Below are 23,941 nucleotides of genomic sequence, written 5' to 3'. Positions count from 1 at the left end.
CTCTGTTTGTCAGAGGGTGGTGATGTACGGCAGGAGAGAGATCACTTGATCATTACCTGTTAGGCCACTATCAGTGGACAGGATACTGGGCTAGATGGACCTTTGGTCTGACCCAGTACGGCCATTCTTATGTTCTTATGTTTATGTTCTTAAATTTTTTTAATGGTGAGAGTAATTTAATCATTGGAACAAGTTACCAAGGGTCACGGTGGATTTTCCATCACTGACCATTTTTAAACCAGGATTTGATATTTTTCTAAACTATATGCGCTAGGAATTATTCTGGGGAATTCTATTAATCCTCTTTCAAATCCCCCAAAAACTTCCCCACCAGGATTCCTACAAAAAACTTGACAACAGTGAGGCTGCTGGTGTGCTGAGACCACTGCCTATCCCGTTGACCAATGTTGACTCATGGTTTCCTTTACTCCCCCCGCCCACATCTAGTTTCCTTTTTTTTATACTTAGATTGTAAAAACCTTTGAGGTGGGAACAGTCTTTTTGTTCTGTTTTTGTCAGGGCCTACCACAAGGGGGTCCTGAACCATGACTAGGACTCCGAGGTAGTATGGTGATACAAATAGTTCATAGAACCCAGGAGCCATATGTAACAGACTGCTGCTTTACACAAATTCACAAGTAGTTACGGCACAAATTAAACATGAGATGGGCATGAAATGTATCAAACAAAGTGAATTAGGGAAGTCTTTAACATTGTGTTATTCCAATCTTACAAGGAAAGAATAGTACTGAAGCTAAGTACCGCAAGACAGGTAAATTTTTGGGCACTCTTATCGGTCATTACATTATTAATGCAGTTTAAGGAACGTCTGTCTTGTATAACACTTACTACACAGTATGAGCATTCCCCCATAGAGTTCAGCTTAATACAAGGCTTGTGATACATAAGGATAGGATAGGATAGTAATTTATGGGAGATTCCTGAACCCACAATGATTTATTAAGATATGCTGTAAGCGCATGCATTTCATCTACATCTCAGCAGTTTTGTCCAGCAAACATTCCTTGAGCCTATCTTTCTGTCATCGAAATCAGGGTGTTTTTTAGTTACATCTTGTCTAGCTTTTGCTTTACAGATAAGAAAAGTACCATTACACTACATCCATCAAATGCTTTGAACTTTTTTTTGGGTTGGGAATAGCATAGGCTTTACTGGAGTTCTAACTAACACTGTTTTTTATGCAGTAATTTCTTTTCCTGATGCAGATTCAGCACCATCCACAGGAGTTTGGTTGTGTTCTGTGCTTCTAATTATGGCACTATCTTATTTGTCAGGGGAAATTTACAGGCACATTAACATGGCTGACAAACTGTGAGCTGCAAATATTTCCAAAAGACACATTTCCATACATAGTGTACTAGGGTTCTTATTTTCCTGCTATGCCAATGCTATCATTTCTAACTAAAAGCTGAAAAAGTAACAAGTGAAACTGCAAAGAGCACTGCAGTTAAAACCTGGGCACCATGTAAAGAAGTTAGTGGTGACTGGAAGCCTTTTTGTGAGGACTCTCTTCTACAGACCTCGGTACAAGGGGTAACTACACATGGAAGATCTTAATCAGGACTGTCAAGCGATTGTTTAGCATATCTGGCAGGTAAATACCTTGCAATGCCGATTACAGAAATGCCATGAAAATGCCTGGTCTTGCTTTCTGGTGACATTGTAAATAAGAAGAGGGCAGCATTGTCTCCTGTAATTGTAAACAAACTTGTTTGTCTTAGCAATTGGCTGAACAAGAAGTAGGACTGAGTGCACTTGTAGGCTCTGAAGTTTTACATTGTTTTGTTTTTGAGTGCAGTTATGTAACAAACAAACTCACTCACTCTATATTTTTAAGTTGTACTTCAGGGGTGGGCAAACTACGGCCCGCAGGCTGGATCCGGCCCATCAGGGCTTTGGATCCGGCCTGTGGGATTGTCACCCCCGTGGCGCCAAGGCTGCCCTGGCGCCGCGCTGCTCCCAGATGCTGCTGGCACCAGGTCCCTGCAGGTCCCTAGGACAGCGAGTGGCAGACGGCTCCGCGCACGGCCCTCGCCTGCAGGCACTGCCCCCTGCAGCTCCCATTGGCTGGGAATGGGGAACCGCGGCCAATGGGAGCTTCGGGGGAGGTACCTGCAGGCGAGGGGAGTGGGTGGAACCCTCTGCCCCCACCGCCAGGGACTGCAGGGACATGCCTTAGCCCCGCTGTGCGCAGCTGTCACTCCAGAGCTGTTCAAGGTAAGCGGTCCCAGGCTGAAGCCCAGCACCCCAAACTCCTCCTGCACCCCAACTCCCTGCCCTGAGCCCCCTCGTACATGCCACACCCATCTGTGCCCCAACCCCTTGCCCTGAGCCCCTTCCTGCACACCGCACCCCCTTCCACACTCTGCACTCCCTCCCGCACCCCGCATCCCTGCCCCAACCCTACATTCATGCCCTGCATGCAATTTTCCCCACCCAGATATGGCCCTCAGGCCAAAAAGTTTGCCCACCCCTGTTGTACTTTCATGACAAAGAGATTGCACTACAGTACTTGTATAAGGGGAATTAAAAAAAGACTTTCTTCTGTTTATCATTTTTACAGTGCAAATATTTGTAATAAAAATAATATACACTTTGATTTCAATTACAACACAGAATACAATATATATGAAAATGTAGAAAAACATCCAAAATATTTAATAAATTTCAATTGGTAGTCCATTAACAGTGTAATTAAAACTGCAAGTTAACTGCGATTAATCGACAGCCCTAATTTTAATATTATTATTATTTTGTTATATGCTCTCCCAATATCTGATGCACCACATTGAAAGTTACTGAAAATACCATATGCCTAAAATTTAAACACCTATGTGAACTGCTTCTCTCTATTTTCTAAATGGTAGCGCACTCAATTCTAGGAAAGTCTTGTCCAAATAAGAGATTCAAATACTTAGGTAACGTATACAAAGACATATTAAAAGAGGAGACTCGTGTATGTAACACTGTCAATCAATTTGCAGTTGTGTATGTTCAGATTGATTAAATGGTACTTTTCCATAACGATGTTGAACTGGCCTATTTTCTAAATCTTAGAATCTGTTCTTACTCTGTGTGAACTCTGCTGTATGGGGCCATACAGCTGTGTGTTCAAAAGAATGATCCAGGTGATTGTGCAGACATGTGGTCATTTTACACAGCCTTCCTTTTATACTTACATCTGTTCAGGGAGAGGCAAAACAGTTTCAGATTTAAAGGACTGAAGTAATTCTGGAATTTATTTCATTAACTGAAACATTTTTATGATGCAACTTCGGGGTAATATTATCCCTTGATTGACCAGAGTCCTCTTTTGGGAGGATGGATGCTTCTTAGTCTATGTGTACTCTGCTAATTTCTCACTAAATATATCATTGTGCAAACAGAATGAATAAGGAGTCAGTACATTCTTATTTGCCACATCCACTAATATAAAACATTTTATGAAACACTTATGTGTTGAAACGTAACATGTTGATGACGAACATCCAAGAAGCCAATTAACAAGACCATTCATTAAAACGGTGTATATTAAAATGAATAGTAGGTGGGAATACATCTTATTCCTAGATAATGAACTAAAATTGAATGAATGTCCAAATAAAAAGGTACAAAAAGAAAGTCTTAAAAGAAGGCCATCCAACATGGCAAACATTTAATCAAACTTATGTTATGTGGTATAGCAAATAAACATTTGCATACAAAATGGATCCTCTGAAAGAAGAAATCCCACCATCTGAAATGGTTCTGTCTGCATTTACCCTGTAGAGCTATTTAAACAACAAAATTTAGTATTAGGCTTATTGACTGGAATGTAGGTATCAGATAGGCACACCTACGTTAATATAAAAAGTATGTTTTCATCTGAAAAAGACAATTTGTAAAATTGGTCAAATGTTCTGATTTGTATGGATTTTTTCCCCCTCTTGCTTACTGTACTGTAAAAGTTTTCTAATAGTCCCAGTCAGGAGTATTAAATTGTTCCCTTTGCTTGCTATACGAGAACGAGTCATTATGAAGTCTACAATTAGTGTTTTCAGTATATTCAGATGTTTGATGTGCAATAGAAATATTTACACTAAAGATAAGGGACTGGAGTAAAACATATTTTACAATGGAAGTGACATCACCAATTGGATTTCTTTGAGCAAAATGCTTATTTCTAAAAATGGAATTTCTCATTGAAAACAGAGCACATACCTACTGAACTGACTGATCTACAGCGGTTGGCTAATGAATTTTAAGTCTATACTTGCCAAAATTTGTTATTAATCAACTGTTGTTTTACCAGATGATTTTATATATAAATAGTTTAAGTGCAAAAGTGATTTAAAGAAGAAATTAAAAGTGTCACTTCAAATAAAAGAGGCAGCAGGTTTTGGTCATCCTTTGGTTTGCCCAAAAGACTTTACCCTGAGGAACTAATTTATCAAGAGGTAAGTGTACAATCATAAGAGATTTACAGAGGTATAGATTAATGTGAAAAGCAGAACGCAGTATTTAGCAATCATGAGTCACAGCCCAAATAAGTAGGGTTTGTGACAAAGACACATTGATGAATTGCATTAGTTCTAATTGAAGTTTGGGACAAAATAATAGCCAGGATTCTTCTTCTTCTAGAACTCATGTTAATACATGCAGGAGGGGATATTTCTGGAAACTGTGCTAAATTAAGTCTGCCAGGTTGTTCTGCTAAAGTGAAATCAAATATTAATGTATGCATTTCAATAAACATTTCTGGGCTACAAATGATTGATCCAATTACTACACTAATCATAAATTCTGATTCTTTTAACAACTTTCTGACTCACGGAATTCCGAATCGCAAATTATGTCTAGTGAATGAATTTCAGCTATTGAATATTCATGTGACCCAGAGGGATCATTATGGTGGGCAATTTAATGACATTCTTATAACAATAGCTATGATGTGAAAAGGCTAGAAAACAGTTTGCATTCATGGGACTGGCATGGTGGTCATTATTAATATTTTATTCAACACGAAGGAAGGAAGGAAGTCGTATTAAGACAGGGTGAATGAGCTCTTCAGTATATAACAAGTCTTTTAAATAAGGCAGAAAAATGTTTTTCCTGTTTTAATCAATTTTTTTTTTTATTATCATACAACTATATCCCAATTGTCCCTGCCCCACACAATAATAAATTGACTTTACTTTTGGTATTTGTCACTAGGGAAGGTAATGGATGCCATTTTTTCCTGTAAATCAATTTTGTTCTCTCACTACTAATGCACAGTAAGGCTTCAGGAAATGGGATGCCTGAAACCATGCCAAGAACATCCTCATTCACAGAAATACTTGTAAATACCAGTTATGGCCCTCAACCTAGCTTTGTGCATCTTTCCCCCTTCCACTCTACATTGTGAATAGTGTGGGTCACTCTATCACCCAAGACCCTAAATCGATGGAACCTTAAGACTGTGTTCATGAATGTATACCTAGTCTATATCTTGAATTTTACACATTTATGTTGTAGTCAATGACAGCTCCAAATAATTTTAGATTCTGTTCAACATACACAAACTGCAACCAAATAAAAATATCTTCTAACTTATTCCTAAAACACTCCTTTAGCTCATAGGAAGATGACAGATTTTTCTCAAAGATGAATTTGTAATTGAAGTAATTTCAAAGCAAATAATTAATATATTTGAGTAACTTCTGAAATGAATGTGTATTTTGACTGTTGAACAACAACAGTATACACTCTGCAAAGTTTCTGTGTTTTAATGAGAAAGAAGATAAGGCTCTGTTTAATGCACAAAACTTATATAGCAATTCTATGCTAAAGTTTCATAATAAAATGACCAAAAGTCAGGAGATGCAAAAGGTGAAGTTCTGGGAACAATGTCATTTCAGCCATTTTGTGCAACCTACAAACTATGCTAAGAAAAAAAGCAAATATATTAAGAGACAAGCTTTAGGGGGAAAAATTGGAAAATACTGCATATGTATAACATGCCCAAGTTACTATTGCTGTAAAAAATTATGTTTCTTCATTTTTGCAGTTTTAGTTGTGCAATCTTGATATTGCAGATACTTCAGCAAGGTTAGATTTTTTTTTTTTTTTTTTTTTTTTTTTTTTTTTTAAGTAAAGCAAAAAATACCCTCCTCAAAACCATTCACACCACAACAGGGGGAAAAATGACTAGAAATGCCTTCTAGTACCTTAACTACAGCATTTATTTCCCATAACGAAAATAAGCAAATTGCATAGGCAGGTACAATTGAAAACATAAGAATCAGGAATTTCTTGCCAGTGGTCTTTATATGAAATTTTGCAAGGAAGGTTTCAATGTGTTTTTTAAAATAGCTATTGTAAGCTGATAAAAGTAATTTAAACATGCTGTGTAACAGAGATAGAAAAGTATCAGAACTTTTGGTTGCCATCTCTGCCAATGCAAGATTGCTCTAGGGCTTTTTCTAATCTAACTTTACATGATCAGAGGATACAGCTTCCACCCATAGGTAGTATCAGTAATACTAATGATACCAGTAGAGTGTGCATGTGGGGCTGTGAGATCAACATAGGGAAAAGAGCTAACAGATATCTGAATTTGCTTTGGAAAAGATGATGAAAGGCTTCTAAAGGTTTAAGGAATTTAATGTTTGCATTGCTTTCCCTCTCAGTCCTCCAGGGAAGGCTGGCTGGCTCACTATTTGGGGCATGGTCGACCCACAGTGAGCAGGGTCCTTGCAGCATAAGCAGGCTTTGGTTAGCCTGGCAGTTATGGCATGGCTGACCATGGCATAAGTGGGTCTGGTGAGCCTGGGCATTTTGCACCTTCTTCTGCCAAACTTCTCTAGGCTACCGATGTTCTTCCAGGGAGCCTACAATGAAAGCTGCTGAAGCCAGCGACCTTGATATCAGAAGGGGTTTCAAGAAAATCCTGCTGCAGGGCACGCTTGATGTTAAACAACAGCCCAGTAACACACAGAATCCTTTCTTGGTTGTTTTGGTTTCTTGTTGCCTGAGCAGGAGATCTGGTAAAGACTTCCTGCAAGCTGCTGGAGGCAGTTCAAACAGGCTAGCTGGCTGGGTGTTCAGCGATATGGCCATTCCCAGTCTGTCTGATTGACAAGTCTGGTCAATGCCCCCAAGAAGCTGCAAGCTCAAGAGTAAGAACCACTGTAATGGATCTGCAGACTTTCCCTGTGAATAAGAGTTCTTGTGTGATTTCTCTCAGAACCATGCCAGAACACTTTTACAAAATATATAAAGTAAAACTGGCTGCTCCTCCTGACCCAAGTAACTGAAAAGCAGGGGAGAGAAAGGAGTATTCCACAGATGCTTAAATTCTTCATTATACTGTCTCCTCATTTCCAGCAACCCTAGTTTAAATCTAATAGCAACCTATGAAAAACTAGTGGCTTGCAACTGTAATTCTTTCCTTGTCCTCCTACTGCAATGCTTCAACTGCTTTAGATTGCTAGGTATCGTGATTATGTGAAAAGTGTCACAACAGAGTTTAATTCTATCATTTTAACCATACCATTTTAGTTCCACAACAGCTATTTTATAAATTAATGCTGCTGTGGCATCAAGTTTTAATTGCCAATTTTTTTAAACTGATAGCCATTGAAGCTACCATAATTTGATGGTAAACTTTATAAAAGTTTCATATTTCCATTTTCTTAATAGACTGTAAGAAAAAGGACAATGTTGTAAAAAAGAAAGAATTTTCCTGCCTGGTGTTTTATGATGTGAAAAAGTCAGCAATTTCCTTTGTGGCCACAGACATTGTTTTTCTATACTATTTCATTTTTACACCTAGGTTGACCATAATTACTTGTAGATAGCTAGAGTGCCATATTTGGAACTTTCATTAATGGATAATGAATGATAATTAGAATCTTCTTAGTTCAGTCAAACAAATGTAATAACTTCATAAACATATACTGAAAAGGAAGTTATAGTTCCCTAGTATATCTTAATATATGATCCATGAGTGCTGGCACAGCATGGTTAGCATATTTAGTCATAATAGTATTTCATTTCTGCAGGAAGACATTTATAATACCCCAGCACCCCAAAATGCTCATTCTTTGAAAGCTATCCATATTTAGACGCAAGAGCAGTAAATTACATCTACTAACAAGCTGACCTAATACACACCCTTCCTGTTGGACTCCCCAGACTCATAATACTTTATTAAAGCATACTGTATACATAATTCAATTTAATGCGAATGAAACACGTTATTACCACCAATTAACTTCTCCAAAAACAAAGTATTTAAAATCAAAACTTCAGAAACATTCCCAAGAGGAAATACATATTTATGAAATACTGTAGATTTTAAAATTAATTCTCTCAATTTATGAATGAAATTAAAAATAAAAATCAAGTGCCAAAAATGAACAGTTATGTTTTACTGTTGACAAGTAAAGTCCATGCAATTATGTTGCATGTGAAATATGGATTTTAAAATAAGGAATAATGACCACTGTGTAACAGGTGGTCAGTGTTGTTCAGTCTTGATGCAAAACCCTATTTCCTTTCCAACATCTTGAACATATTATGAACTAAACTAAACTAATCTATGTACCAAATACATCTGTATAAATCTTCCTTTATATTTGTTTACTAAAGATCTTAGTCAGGTCAGGTATTGCTAAATGATTGCCAAGCATTCTTTTGAAATGACTTTTGGGAAAAAATAATTAGTTCTGAGAAAACTTATTTTGGGGGGGTCTTTAAAGAATAAGAAAACACTGCATCCTTCCCATTTCTTTTTGTTCCCTCTTTGGTATAGAGAGAATCATGTTTTTCTATGCTAATATTGTTCTCTAACCTACTTTTTGTTTCTTAGAAGCTTTGGTATCTACATTTTTTGACAAAAAGGTTGTGTCCTCAAGCCTCGGCTTGGAACAAAATTAATGGCAAAGTTAAATCTGTAGAAGCTTTTGAAAGCATAGCCATTCCTAACAATTTTACCTTTCTGAATAGGTCTTTTAAACACAAATGCAGTACAGGCCAACAAGAGGAAAAGCCATCTTCATGAATTTTAGAACTATGCAGTGAAAGTGCAGGATAGACAAACTACTTTTCATCCAGGAGAGCAACACAAGACTCTGATGGGCGGTGCTCACTGGCAGTGTAGCCTAATGGTTAGGGCACTAGATCTCTACTCACCTCACCTCCAATTTCTCTCATTGCCCACTAACATGCCCTGTGGTGGATTGCCTTTTGGTGGGTGTCACCCTGATCCTCTGGTCAGCTCTCCAATGAGATGCAACACTCTCCAGGGTAACAGAGTCCCAAGGAAGATATTGGGTCTCGCAGGCTCCCAAAGGAAAGGGGGGTGGGAGAGGACCTTCAGTCTGTTTAGCGACCCCTGTGGATACTTGGTTCCAGCCATGCAGCTTGCAAAGCCTTTACCTTCTCTGCGTTTCCCCAACAGAGAGTCTGGAAGAGAGAGTTTTCATGCCCTCTGTAACAAGGTGGTTGGTAGGGCTCTGGCCCCAGGCCATGTGAGAAGCAACAATGTCCAACACCCAGGAGCACCTGAAGGCTGCCTCCTGGGCCAATTCCTACCACTTGCTACCCCACCAAAGTCTTACAGTTTGACACAGTAACAAAGAAAAGGTGAAGAGCTGAACCTTCAGCCCTCTGGGCTCAGCAGGCTGGCTTTCTTCCAGAGAAAGGTTTCTGTAGCATTCTTTTTCAGGAGCTTTCAGGGTAAGTCTTTCTCCTTGCCCTGTCAGGCCCCTTCTGTCCTGTCAGTCTCCCTTTTAAACTCCAACTCCAGCTGCAGCATGCACTGCAGGTGGGGATGGACAAGGCTGCCTGGGCCCCGAGTTGCTCCTTAACCCCCTCAGTTCTGGTGTAGGGTTTATACATTCCACCACAAAGATTAACTCATTTCCATCCAAACAATGCATTTTCCCATATGCATCAGGAAGTGCCTGAGGTATTTGGAATATTTATTCAAGTTACAAAGGAAAATAGGCAATATAGGCCCAATGGTTTCAAATATGGGGACATTTTAAGCAATGTGTCATTATGGTACCAGGTAATAGTGGTACCATTAAAAAAAGCAAACCATTCAAGAGAAGGCTTCTTTTTTGAAGGGTCACTCTCAACTTAAGTTAGGTGCTCTCATTATTCCTCTTAGTACCATCTCAAGTAAAAATATCAAAAATCTGATGTCACTTTTTGTGCTCTGTGTACTTTTTGGATTTCTTTCAGCATAGACAATGAAAATCAATTAAGTTAGTTTTAATTTATTTATAGTTAATTTAACTTTCAGGTTCTTAATACAGCAATGATTGGCAGTTTTATGTCATTTTGTGGCTTGACTAATTTTTTAAGCTTTTGTAGAACAGTGCCTAACTGCTAAGCTTTAGATAGTATATAAATAATCAGAAGAAAGAGCCCATTAAAACATGTGGATCATCTTGCTATGAAGAAAAATCATTTCAGGATAGGCTGCCAACAACTTAGCTGCTCAGGGGAGAGAATATGGTTCTCGGTGAAGAATAAAAATCTCCAGTAGTCTGGAAAGGAAACTGGGGACATCCCCTATAAGCTTTACATCATAGTTACATAACTAATCAACCCTCAAGAGGAAACGAAAAGAGTGCATGCTTAGCCAGATGAACTATGTGAAAAACATGTGTTGCTGGAACTGATTGCCTTTCAGGCAATGCTACAAAACTCTTCCATTAAGAAGGCAGTTGTTTCTTCCATGATTTGCATGGAGTCTACAGAAAAGAACGGAACAAGATCTACCTGGGAGTTTCCAGGTCAAGCACCATGTCTGCATGAAAAAAGTTAAGATTAGCGTAAAAAAGCATCACCTCAACTGAGACAAGTAGTTTGTATTTGCGTAGGTAAACCTGTAATCCAACAACAGAAGTGGGCTATGTTCGCCAAGGAACACTTGAAGCCTTTGAACAGTAGACAAATTGAGAATGGGGAATCATCCTCAACTAATCCAAACACAATCCCCTTGAGCAGTGTGAAAACCTGAAGTCTATCCTTATGATTCTGGTTCAGAAGCATGAATGGGTTTTACTCGGTCACTGAATTCAATAAGAGCAGGATCAAACGCTAAATGTATATGTAACGCTGAGAGCCCCGGTGTTGGTGGGCAGGATTGAATCTGGGACCTCTGAAGCTAAATGAATGAGCCTCTACTACATGAGCCAACAGCCACATAGCTCTTAGGTAAGGCTGTGGCAGACTCATGGGGATAGCTCAGTGGTTTGAGCATTGGCCTGCTAAACCCAGGGCTGTGAGTTCAATCCTTGAGGGGGCCACTTAGGGATCTGGGGCAAAATCAGTACTTGGTCCTGCTAGAGAAGGCAGGGGGCTGGACTTGATGACCTTTCAAGGTCCCTTCCAGTTCTAGGAGATAGGATATCTCCATATATATATTAAGTGGTCTCAGTGCCACCGGAGGGGGACAGAGCACCACACCCAGGAAGTGTGTGGGTTACTCATAGGATTTGTAGAGAGGTGGGTGAAACAGACGTAGATATGTTTTGTTCCATATGGGAAAAGTGTTTAGCTTGACATAGCAGAGTGGCAGGGAATAGAAGTTACAAAAAATGATAGCCGAAATCGAACAAAACTCATCACCTGTCATAAATACTCTGAACACTTACTTGCATATCCATACATCACCAACATAAAAAAAGCAACTTTTCCAGATATATACATGTAAGGCTTGTAACAGCTATATCCACCTCTTATTAAAAAATAAATAAATAAATAAAAAAGTGTTTCACGGACCATTTACATGAAACACTTGCAAAGCTAATTTTAATTACATTGTTATTTAAACTAAAAACAACAAAAAGTAGGCAAAACCACTCATTTATATGTAGCGTGAAACATAATATTTTAATTTGAAATGAGAAGAGAGCCAGTTTTCATAACCAGAAACTCCAGCCCTCATCTTGAAAATAGAGTGGTTCAGAAGAGTGCACTCAGATGATAGTTATGAAAAGTTTAAATAAGCTTATCCCACCAAAACAGATTTAGTTTACCAAAACCCCCACACAACAGAACAAAACTGGTTATTGTTAAGGCTATGAGTCTGTCACGGAGGTCATGGATTCCGTGACTTTCTGTGACCTTCATGACTTTTGCAGCGGCCAGCAGCAGCAGTTTGGGTGTGTGGGAGGGGGCTCAAGGCTAGGGACAGGGGCTTGGTGAGTGCAGGGGGCTCCCCAGATCCCAGTGGCATGGCCCTCCTGCAGCTCCTAGGCAGCGGCGACCCAGGCCCACACCGCATGCTGCTTGCAAGCCCCACAGCTCCCATTGGATGCGGTTCCTGGCCAATGGGAGCTGCAACAGCCAGCGCTAGTGGCGGGAGCAGCGGAGCCCCTGCCTCCGCCACCTTGGAGCTGCAGAGACGCGGAGCCAAGTAGGAAGCCCCGACAATCCCCTCCCCCAATACCAGCGGGGGTCCCGGGCCGTGCACCGTGGTCTGACGCCCTCTCCCCCAGTACTAGCAGGGGTCCCGGGCCACATCCCCCAGCACCCACAGCGCCCCCAGACCATCCCACCCCCCAAGAGGACTCGCGGCCCCCCGCCCAAGTTTTAGTCAGGGCAGGACAGGTCACGGGTCCATGAATTTTTGTGGACACAGCCCGTGATCTGTCCATGACTTTTACTAAAAATACCTGTGACTAAAACGTAGCCTTATTGTTATATTTGAATATTACATAAAAAGGCAGGTTTTTTTTTAATGTCTCTTGACTGTTTACAGACATCTTTCACAAATTTAAATGGACAATCACTAAGGTTAGAGGACACTCAAACAGCTGAGAGAAAAAGACATTTGATACAAGTGGAGAGAAGGTACCCAGAGTAAAAGACGAGTATGTAAATATGGTGGGCTTTAGGATCTGCTTTTCATAGATTATAAAGTTAATGTTGCATCATTCAAACTGCTTGATCAACGATTAAGTTTTCATGTCTGATTCCTCTCTGCTCTATCCGATATGTTGGAAGTTTATTTCTTTGTATAAGTAAAAGAAAGAAGAAATATACGCAATTAAAATAAAAAAAACCCCAAAACCTTAAGTGACCTGCCAAGAAATTGCCAAAGTTACACCAACTTTAGCAATACCTGCAAAATGCCTGATTCATGTCAACAAACAGCCAGACTAAGAGGATCTTTTGGCAAGTTAACTCAATATTCTCCTCTAGGCTTCCAAGACCTACTGATCACCGGTTTACATTCAGATAGGACACCCCAGAGTTCACTGTGTAGATTACACCACAATTATGGAAATTCAGTCAGATTAAAGGAAGATTAAATTGAACAATCCAAGGGTGCCACTATATCTACTTAAATCTAGGCAAAAATTGAAACCAGATGCTTAGACATAATGAATGGCCCATCTTCTATCAGACATGGCATTTTGAGGCAGGTCTGAGGGCGGGGGGGAATTGTCTTTTCTCCATATACATTTTCTCTGTATCCACAAGAGTAGCTGATTCATGACCATCATTTTGAACCAAAAGTTTGGATTGTGTTTGCAAGATTTTTTGGGGATAGATGGCAATTTAACAGACACAGTTCACATAAAAAATGCAGGCACTGCAAATCTATATTGCCAAATATTAATGTAAGTAATCTATCCATATCAATCATGGCTTTTTGGGGCAACACTGCAAATTATTTTCATTAGAAAATGTAATTATATACTTACGGCAAGGTGTATTTGGATTGCTTGCAAGTTGTGGAAATGCCAGGATAACAGACATCTCTGGTTGATCATTTTGTTTAGGTTCCTCTTCAACAGGTTGGTCAGCCCAAACTACTGTTTTTGGTCTCTGAATCAGCTGTTCAACCTTCTTGAAGTTAGCCTCAATGACAGCATTTGCCAGCCCAGCTTCTTTTAAGGTGAAGTACTGTTTTCTTAGAACTGGAAGCAAAGCATTTAGTACTCTACAAACAAACAAAAAACCCAGACAAAGATAATTTTAAATATCTTTAAATGAAAGTTTTAGTCTAGTCAACAGTAACCTAGCTATGAACTATGACTGTTAGAACATAAAAACTACTATTGGCTGAGCCCCTGCAAGTTTCTCTCCTTCCTCTGCAGACTGGGGCCCGGGTCACTTGCAGGTTTAAACTAGAGAGTGGGTGGGCAAGATTCTGTGGCCTGCAATATGCAGCAGGTCAGACTAGATCATCACATTGGTTCCTTCTGGCCTTGAAGTCTATTGTTGATTTAGCAGCCTTATTATTTGATTCAATTTGAAAGAAGCGTAATCAACTTTTGAAAAGTACTAAAATTCCATGCAGAAATCACTGCTAATTTTGGTGGTGTTCTCTTCCCTGAACTATTAAATATGATGTATATGAAAATTCTTCATCGTCCTAGTAAGTAATATTTTCATAATGCTGTGCAATACACCAAAACATGAAAAATAGCATAGAAGTATGGTTGATATATTTCGATAATATTAAAGATATTATTAGAGATAATATTTATTTTTCAATTATATATCTCATCAGATAACCAAACAGACTTTTTTTCAATTCAATTATTTTTCAATCAGGGCATCAAAGTGGTGGTGTTCACTTTTTATACAGCATCCAAAATGTGGGCCAGAGTTCCAGTTTCAGTTTTGCAGGTTTGTGTGGCTTATTCAGCACTTGCGTTGTTTGCAGTAATCGCATTTAACCTGGATAGTTGATTTCAAAAAAATCTGCTCAAAGCATCTAACTTTCTTGAATCCCATTAGCTGTATAACAGCTTCTGTGTAACGAAATTAGACTTTGCTTATCATTAAATGCCATTTAAGTCTAAGGCAAAAGCCACACACTGGCTAACCTACCTTAACTAGCTTGAATCCAGCTAGCGTGGTTAACAATAGCAGTGGAGACAGTGCACCACAGGCAGTACGAGCCCGGCACAAATCCTGGTTACATATTCTACTCGATAGCCTGTGCTACACTGTCTCCACTGCTATTGTTACCTGAGATAGCTGGAGTCAAGCTAGCTCAGGTAGGTTAGCCTGCGACACAGCAAAAGCTGATCAATGTACCTTAAAGCACAGGGAGATTATAAACATCAATGTTATTGTTTGGTATACATATGGAAATTGTATCAACATCCTTTATGAAGTCTATGGGTACCACTGCAGTCTGCACCTACGGTCCACTGGACAGGGGCAGAGTGGGACAGAGAGCATGAAAGCTACGCAGGGTATTGAGCAGGGGATCTTCTGGAATGCATGCATTCTGCAGGGCAGTGATAAGGACTGTATGAATTGTAAATTAACATAAAAATGGCCATACTAGATCAGACCAAAGGTCCATCTAGCCCAGTATCCTGTCTTCCGATAGTGGCCAATGCCAGGTGATTCAGAGGGAATGAACAGAACAGGATCAAGTGATCCATCCTCTATGGCCCATTCCCAGCTTCTAGCAAACAGAGGCTATGGACTCAATTCCTGCCCATCTTGGCTAATAGCCACTGATGGACCAATGCATCAATGAATGTAAATATCTTGCCCTCACACTCCATCCCTTTGTTAAAAGTTCTGTGCTACTTGGAAGTAACTTTACCTTAAACTTGGTCTTAATATGGAATATCCTTTACTCAACTCCTGTTTGCTATTCACTCACTTTCTGTTGCCAATAAAAGGAAGCATACTACAACATACGAAATTTGACAGCAAAGAAAGGAAAAAAATCCAACAACTCTGGAAGTTAAATGCTAATGTAATAAAAAGATACATTTTAAACAACTCTATTTTGGAAGTATACTAGTAATGTGGGCCGATCTAATAATTTGGTGGTAAAACAATTGAAGTATCAGCAATATTCAGTTCTTTAAAAGCTCCATATGCTTGCTGTACCAGAGAGATTTACAAATAAGGCTACATCTACACTACGGGGGGGGGGGGGGGGGGGGGGATTTAAGATACGCAAATTCAGCTACGTGAATAGCGTAGCTGAATTCGACGTATCGTAGCCGACTTACCCCGCTGTGAGGGCGGCAGCAAAATTGACCTCTGCGGCTTCCTGTCGACGGCGCTTACTCCCACCTCCACTGGTGGAGTAAGAGCGTCGATTCGGGGATCGATTGTCGCGTCCCAACGGGACACGATAAATCGATCCCCGAGAGGTCGATTTCTACCTGCCGATTCAGGCGGGTAGTGTAGACCCAGCCTGAGAAAGTGTTTTCAAAATAGCTTGGATTGCAATATGATCTCTGATAAGTTTGACAATTGCAGCTGAAAATAATCTTAGTTGCTTGCAGATCAGCCTACCTGTTATTAGGAAGAGACAGGTATTAGCAATGGGCGATTCGATCATTAGAAACATAGATAGCTGGGTATGCGATGACCGGGAGAATCTCATGGTGACTTGTCTGCCTGGTGCGAAGGTTATGGATCTCTCGAGACATCTAGATAAGCTTATGTGTACAGCTGGGGAAGAGCCAGTGGTCCTGGTACATGTAGGTACCAATGACATAGGGAAGGATAGGAGAGAGGTCCTGGAGACCAAATTTAGACTGTTAAGTAAGAGATTGAAGTCCAAGACCTCCGTGGTAGCATTCTCTGAAATGCTTCCAGATCCACGCGCAGGGCCAGTTAGACAGGCAGAACTGCAGGGTCTCAATGCATGGATGAGACAATGGCGTAGGGAGGAGGGGTTTAGATTTATTAGGAACTGGGGAAACTTTTGGGAAAGGAGGAGCCTACACAGGAAAGATGGGTTTCACTAAACCAAAATGGAACCAGATTGCTGGCGCTTAAAATTAAAAAGGTCATAGAGCAGTTTTTAAACTAAAGGCTGGGGGAAAGCCGACAGGTCCAGAGGAGCACGTGGTTTGGACATCCCTTAGAGGAGGATCTATAAATGGAGATTCGTTATGTCCTAATAAGGAGGAGAGGATGGAAAATGATCAAATACAGGTAGGATCTGATGAGAAATAGTCAAAAGAAAAAAAAAAGTCCCATTCAATTACATCATATAAGGGCAGACAGCTAAAAAGTGACAAGTTTTAAAGTGCTTATATAACAATGCTAGAAGTCTAAATAATAAGATGGGTGAACTAGAGTGCCTCATATTAAATGAGGATATTGCTATAATAGGCATCACAGAAACTTGGTGAAATGAGGATAATCAATGGGACACAGTAGTACCAGGGTACAAAATACATCGGAAGGACAGAACAGGTCATGCTAGTGGAGGAGTGGAACTATATGTTAAAGAAAGCATAGAATCAAATGAAGTAAAAATCTTAAATAAACCAAACTGTACCACAGAATCTCTATGAATAGTAATTTCATGCTTGTATAATAAGAATATAGCAGTAGGGATATATTACAGACCACCTGACCAGGAAGGTGACAGTGACTGTGAAATGCTCAGGGAGATTAGAGAAGCTATTAAAACAAAAAACTCAAGAATAACGAGGGAATTCAACTATCCCCATATTGATTTGGTACATGTCACCTCAGGAAGGGACGCACAGGATCAAGTCCAAGAGGTGACTATAGCTGGACCGCTTGGTAATAGTGACCATAATATAACAAAATGTAACACCTCTGTGGCATGGAAAACACCACAAAGGCCCAACATGGTAGCATTTAATTTCAGAAAGGGAAACTACAGAAAAATGAGGAGGTTAGTTAAACAGAAATTAAAAGGTACAGCGCCAAAAGTAAAATACCTGCAAGCTGAATGGAAATTTTTTAAAGACACCATAATAGAGGATCAACTTAAATATATACACCAAATTAAAAAACATAGTAAGAGAACCAAAAAAAGAGCCACTATGGCTAAACAAGAAAGTAAAAGACGGAGCGAGAGGCAAAAAGGCATCCTTTAAAAAGCGGAAGTTAAATCCTAGTGAGGAAAATAGAAAGGAGCATAAACTCTGGCAAATGAAGTGTAAAAATATAAATAGGAAGGCCAAAAAAGAATTTGAAGAACAACTAGCCAAAGACTCAAAAAGTAATAGCAACATTTTGTTTAAGTACATCAGAAGCAGGTAGCCTGCTAAACAACCAGTGGGGTCACCAGATGATCGAGATGCTAAAGGAGCACTCAAGGACGATAAGGCATGGAGGAGAAACTAAATGAATTCTTTGCATCGGTCTTCACGGTTGAGGATGTGAGGGAGATTCCCAAACCTGAGCCATTCTTTTTAGGTGACAAATCTGAGGAACTGTCCCAAACTGAGGTGTCATTAGATGAGGTTTTGGAACAAATTGATAAACTAAATAGTAATAAGTCACCAAGACCAGATGGTATTCACCCAAGAGTTCTGAAGGAACTCGAATGTGAAATTGCAGGACTACTAACTGTCCTTTGTAACCTATCATTTAAATCAGCTTCTGTACTATACAAAATGACTGGAGGATAGCTAATGTTCCCCAATTTTTGAAAGGGGCTCCAGTGGTGATCCCAGCAATTACAGGCCTGTAAGCCTGACTTCAGTACCAGGCCAACTGGTTGAAACTATAGTAAAGAGCAAAATTGTCAGACACATAGATGAACATAATTTGTTGGGAAATAGTCAACATGGTTTTAGTAAAGAGAAATCATGCCTCATCAATCTACTAGAATTGTCTGATTTGAGGGGTCAACAAGAATGTGGACAATGGGGATCCAGTGGATATAGTGTATAGTATAGATTTTCAGAGAGCCTTTGACAAGGTCCCTTACCAAAAGCTCTTAAGCAAAGTAAGCCATCATGGGATAAGAGGAAAGGTTCTCTCATGGATTGGTAACTGGTTAAAAGATAGGAAACAAAGGGTAGGAATAAATGGTCAGTTTTCAGAACGGAGAGAGGTAAATAGTGGTGTCCCCGAGGGGTCTGTACTGGGACCAGTCCTATTCAACATATTCATAAATGATTTGGAAAAAGGGGTAAACAGTGAGGTGGCAAAATTTGCAGATGATACAAAACTACTCAAGATAGTTAAGTCCCAGGCAGACTGCAAAGAGGTACAAAAGGATCTCTCAAAACTGGGTGACTGGGCAACAAAATGGCAGATTAAAGTCAATGTTGATAAATGCAAAGTAATGCACATTTGAAAACATAATCCCAACTATACATGATGGGGTCTAAATTAGCTGTTACCACTCAAGAAAGAGATCTTGAAGTCACTGCGGATAGGTCTCTGAAAACATCCACTCAATGTGCAGCGGTAGTCAAAAAAAGTGAACAGAATGTTGGGAATCATTAAGAAAGGCATAGATCAGGGGTCGGCAACATTCGGCATGTGGCTCGCCAGGGTAAGCACTCTAGCGGGCCGGGCCAGTTTATTTACCTGCTGACGCGGCAGGTTCGGCCAATCGCGGCCCCCCACTGGCCGCGGTTTGCCGTCCCGGACCAATGGGGGCGGCGAGAAGCGGCGCAGGCTGAGGGATGTGCTGGCTGCAGCTTCCCGCTGCCCCCATTGCCCCGGGACGGCGAACCGCGGCCAGTGGGGGGCCGCGATCGGCCGAACCTGCCGCGTCAGCAGGTAAATAAACTGGCCCGGCCCGCTAGAGTGCTTACCCTGGCGAGCCGCATGCCGAACGTTGCCGACCCCTGGCATAGATAATAAGACAGGAAATATATTGCCTCTATATAAATCTATGGTACGCCCACATACTGCGCGCAGATGTGGTCGCCCCAATTCAAAAAAGATATATTGGGCTTGGAAAAGGTTCAGAAGAGGGCAACAAAAATTATTAGGGGTATGGAACGGCTTCCGTATGAGAATTAATAAGACTGAACTTTTCAGCTTGGAAAAGACGGGAGCGGGGGGAGGGAGGGTGTATGATAGAGGGCTATAAAATTATGACTGGTGTGAAGAAAGCAAATAAGTAAGGGCTTGTCTACACTACAGTGCAGAGTCGATCTAAAATATGCAACTTCAGCTATGTGAATAGTGTAGCTGAAGTCGACGTACTTAGATCTACTTACTGTGGTGTCTTCCCTGCGGTAAGTCAACAGCTGGCGCTCTCCCGTCGACTCTGCTTGCGCTCCTCGTTCTGGGGTACCAGAGTTGATGGACAGCACCCAGCAGTCAATTTATTGTGTCTATACTAGACGTGATAAATGGACCCACGCTGGATTGATTACTGCCTGCTGATCCGGCCAGTAGTGTAGACAAGCCCTAAGTGTTATTTACTCCTTCTCATAACAAGAACTAGGGGCCACCAAATTAAATTAATAGGCAAACAAACAAAAGGAAGTATTTTTTCAACACACTGCACAATCAACCTGTGGAACTCCTTGCCAGAGGATGTTGTGAAGGCCAAGACTATAACAGGGTTCAAAAAAGAACTAGATAAATTCATGGAGGATAGGTCCATTAATGGCTATTAGACAAGATGGACAGGGATGGTGTCCTTAGCCTCTGTTTGCCAGAAGCTGGGAATGGGCGACAGGGGATGGATCACTTGATGATTAGCTGTTCTGTTCATTCCCTCTGGGGCACCTGTCATCGGCCACTGTCAGAAGACAGGATACTGGGCTAGATGGACCTTTGGTCTGACCCAGTGTGGCCGTTCTTATGCTGATCACCTTTTATTAAAGGAAAAATCTTATATTGAAGGGATACTGGGAGGTGGAGGGAATTTTCAACATTCTGTTGAACATTACAAGAATACTATGCTTATGATGTTTTCCATTATATAGGAATATATTTTTGTTTAAGTATTTATAACTGTTTAGATAAAGGTTTGGAAAATTATGCTGCCATTGTTACCTGAAACTCACTGAAATCTGTACATTTATTATACAAGTAACAAGCTTTGAAGAGGAACAAACACGTCAAGCATGATATACAAACACACACTTACTTTTCAGTTTGCTTATGTTGCTGCTCTTGAAATGATACTAGAGACATCATGTGTTCAATCTGCATTTTCAGATCCTTGACCTCAAGTTTTAAATGGAAGCAGTGAAGATCTTTACGGAGCACCTTGAGAAATAAGTTACATAAAAAATATTATTTCAATTTCAGTGCGATACACACAAGTTCAGTCTAAAAAAGATTTTGAGAGATTAGCATGCAATACCTTGAAAAGTAGTTCTGCAATTCATCTACAACTATGCCAATACTAACTTTTAATTCAATAAATCTTACAGAAGGAATACAATTTAATTTATGTTAGTTAGACATAGCAGTGAAATGCTATTGTCCTATAGTTTTCCATTCACAAACAGATTTGTGTGCTGGACGTAGTTAAGAGTACACATATACACAAGGTATATGCTATTGTACATATCTGAAATCATTCTAGATTTTTTTTTTATTCATGGAGTTTAAGGCCAGAAGGGATCACCAGATCATCTATTCTGACATCCCGCGCTGTGTGGACCCCAGGTAATTCGATCTTAGATACTTCGACTTCAGCTACGCTATTCGCGTAGCTGAAGTTGCGTATCTTAGATCAATCCCCCCGCCCCCAGTGTAGACCAGCCCTTAGAATCTTCATTAGGGCAACCTACAAATGGGCTGATCTAAGCATGTTTGTCTATGAAACATGGAATCTTGAGCATTATATGTTCCTGTCTCCTTTCAGTTATACCCTGAAAGGCATACAGTGTTAAAATTTTAGTCTGCAAGATCTTACCTTGCATCCCCATGTAGATCACAGGCATCACCCAACACTTGCACACTAAACTCAAAATGAAAATTATACCAAAACAGTACAGTCCACAGGGGACTAAACTATTATGTGTCTCAGACAGAGAATAGAAGGGACGAAGGTCCCAAGACCCTTGCAATGGCAGGGGATTAATTGATATACACCCAGATAATCCTGGCAAGTGACCCACACTTCATGCTGCAGATGAAGGTGAACCCCCTATCCCTTCTCCGCCCGAAGGTCACGACCAATATTTGTAGGAAAATATTTGGGGGAAAATTTACTCCTGAACCCATATGGGGTGATCAGTTAGACCCTGAGCATGTCAACAAGAACCAGCCAGTCAAGCACATGAGAGACAGAATGATCAGTGACACCTCACACATCACTGGCCCACCCCATCCAGAGTCCCATCTTTAGCTATGGCCATCTCTGATGATTCAGGAAAAGGAGACCAGATAAAAATCCAAAATACATTTTGAGGTAGGTGAGAAATCCATTCCTAACCCTGGCAGGGGGCTGGATGAAGACCTGAATGTAAAATGTAAACCAGAAAGGACCCCGACCCCCAGGGCTGATGAGCCATGCCCCCCACCATCACAAACAACAGCGATACAATCCCATCCATACATTTGTTCTGCTCTCTCTTAAAACCAATTAAGCTGTTAGCCTCCCATAAGGAGTAGTGGGGGCAATCCTAGAACCACTCTCTGATACTTAGAAACCTTCTAGTTTCCAGCCTGAATTTATTCATGACCACTTAATACCCATTTGTCCTTGTGACAACATTGTTCTTTAAACAGTTCTTCACCATCCCCGATGATTACTCTTTTGATGTATTTAGAGAGAGCAATCATATCCCCTCTCAGACGTCTTCTTATTACACTAAACAAGCCAAGCTCTTCCAGTCTCCTCTAACAAGATGGGACTTCCACCATTCCCCTGATCATTCTATCAGTTCTTCTCTGTACCCATTCCATTTTGAATTAATCTTTCTTGAACATGGGTGACCATAACTGTACACAGTATTCCAGATGAGGTCTTACCAGTGCTTTGCGCAATAGAATTAATACTTTCCCCTCGCTACTGGAAATGTCTCATCTGATAAATGCATTTGCCTTTTTTGCAGCTGCACTACATCAGTGGCTCATTGTCATTCTGTGATCAAACAACACACACAGGTCTCACTCCTTTGTCCCTTCCAACTGGTGACCTCCCCCAGTTTGTAGCAGAAAGGTTTAGTATCAGGACACTACAAAATTAGGTTGATTTAATAGAAGTCGATTTAATAGAAATCGATTTGATACAGTCGATTGTGTGTGTCCCCACTAAGCACATTAAGTTGGCAGTTTGCGTCCACAGTACCGAGGCTAGCGTCGACTTTCAGAGCGTTGCACTGTGGTAGCTATCCCACAGTCTCCACTGCCCATTGGAATTCTGGGTTGAGCTCCCAATGCCTGATGGGGCAAAAACATAGTCGCGGGTTGTTCTGGGTACATGTCGTCAGGCCCCGCTCCCTCCCTCCGTGAAAGCAATGGCAAAAAATAGTTTTGCGCTTTTTCTGGGCTACCCGTGCAGACGACATACCACGGCAAGCATGGAGCCTGCTCAGCTCGCTGTCACTGTATGTCTCCTGGGTGCTGCTGGCAGATGCGGTACTGCAGTGCTACATAGCAGCATCACCTTGCCCTGCGGACAGCAGATGGTGCAATACGACTGCTAACCGTCATCGTCGTCCCGTGGGTGCTCCTGGCTGACCTCGGTTAGGTTGGTCGGGGGGCGCCTGGGCAGACATGGGTGCTCCTGGCCGGCCTCACTGAGGTCGGTTAGGGGCGCCTAGACAAAAATGGGAATGACTCCAGGTCATTCTCTTCTTTAAGTTTCATCTAATGGAAATTCAGTCCTGCCTAGAATACCATTCCAGCAGCAGGCTTCTGCCTCAGGCTGCTCTTCCAATCGGCAGCACCGCGCGGTTGCACCTACCCCAGCCTACCCCTTGCTCCCATGGCTCATGAAGCCTGGACAGTAATAAGGAGCAGTTCAACTATAGGCTGAGCAAGTGCATAATGGTGGTAGAATGTGCCTTTGGACATTTAAAAGCTCGCTGGCGCAGTTTACTGACTTGGTTAGACCTCAGTGAAACCAATATTCCCATCGTTATTACTGCTTGCTGTGTTCGCCACAATATCTGTGAAAGTAAGGGGGAGACGTTTATGGCGGGGTGGGAGGTTGAGACAAATCACCTGGCCGCTGATTACGTGCAGCCAGACACCTGGGCGGTTAGAAGAGCACAGCAGGGAGCGCTGTGCATGACTGGCCAGGCTA

General features: G+C 41.0%; 1 protein-coding gene across 1 annotated transcript in view; it reads right to left on the bottom strand.

Moving 5' to 3' along the window:
* Positions 1 to 23,941, bottom strand: part of KIF18A (kinesin family member 18A) — a 109,687-nt gene that overhangs the window by 18,928 nt on the left and 66,818 nt on the right. The window contains exons 13-14 of the mRNA XM_054027137.1: positions 20,825 to 20,946; positions 13,713 to 13,951 (exon numbers count right to left, since the gene is read on the bottom strand). Coding sequence (XP_053883112.1) covers positions 13,713 to 13,951; positions 20,825 to 20,946 — 361 coding nt within the window. The remainder of the gene's footprint in view (positions 1 to 13,712; positions 13,952 to 20,824; positions 20,947 to 23,941) is intronic.

The sequence above is a fragment of the Malaclemys terrapin genome, chromosome 4 (assembly GCF_027887155.1).
Source record: "Malaclemys terrapin pileata isolate rMalTer1 chromosome 4, rMalTer1.hap1, whole genome shotgun sequence".
NCBI classification, from domain to species: domain Eukaryota; kingdom Metazoa; phylum Chordata; order Testudines; family Emydidae; genus Malaclemys; species Malaclemys terrapin.
This window is presented reverse-complemented; position numbering and strand designations above follow the sequence as displayed.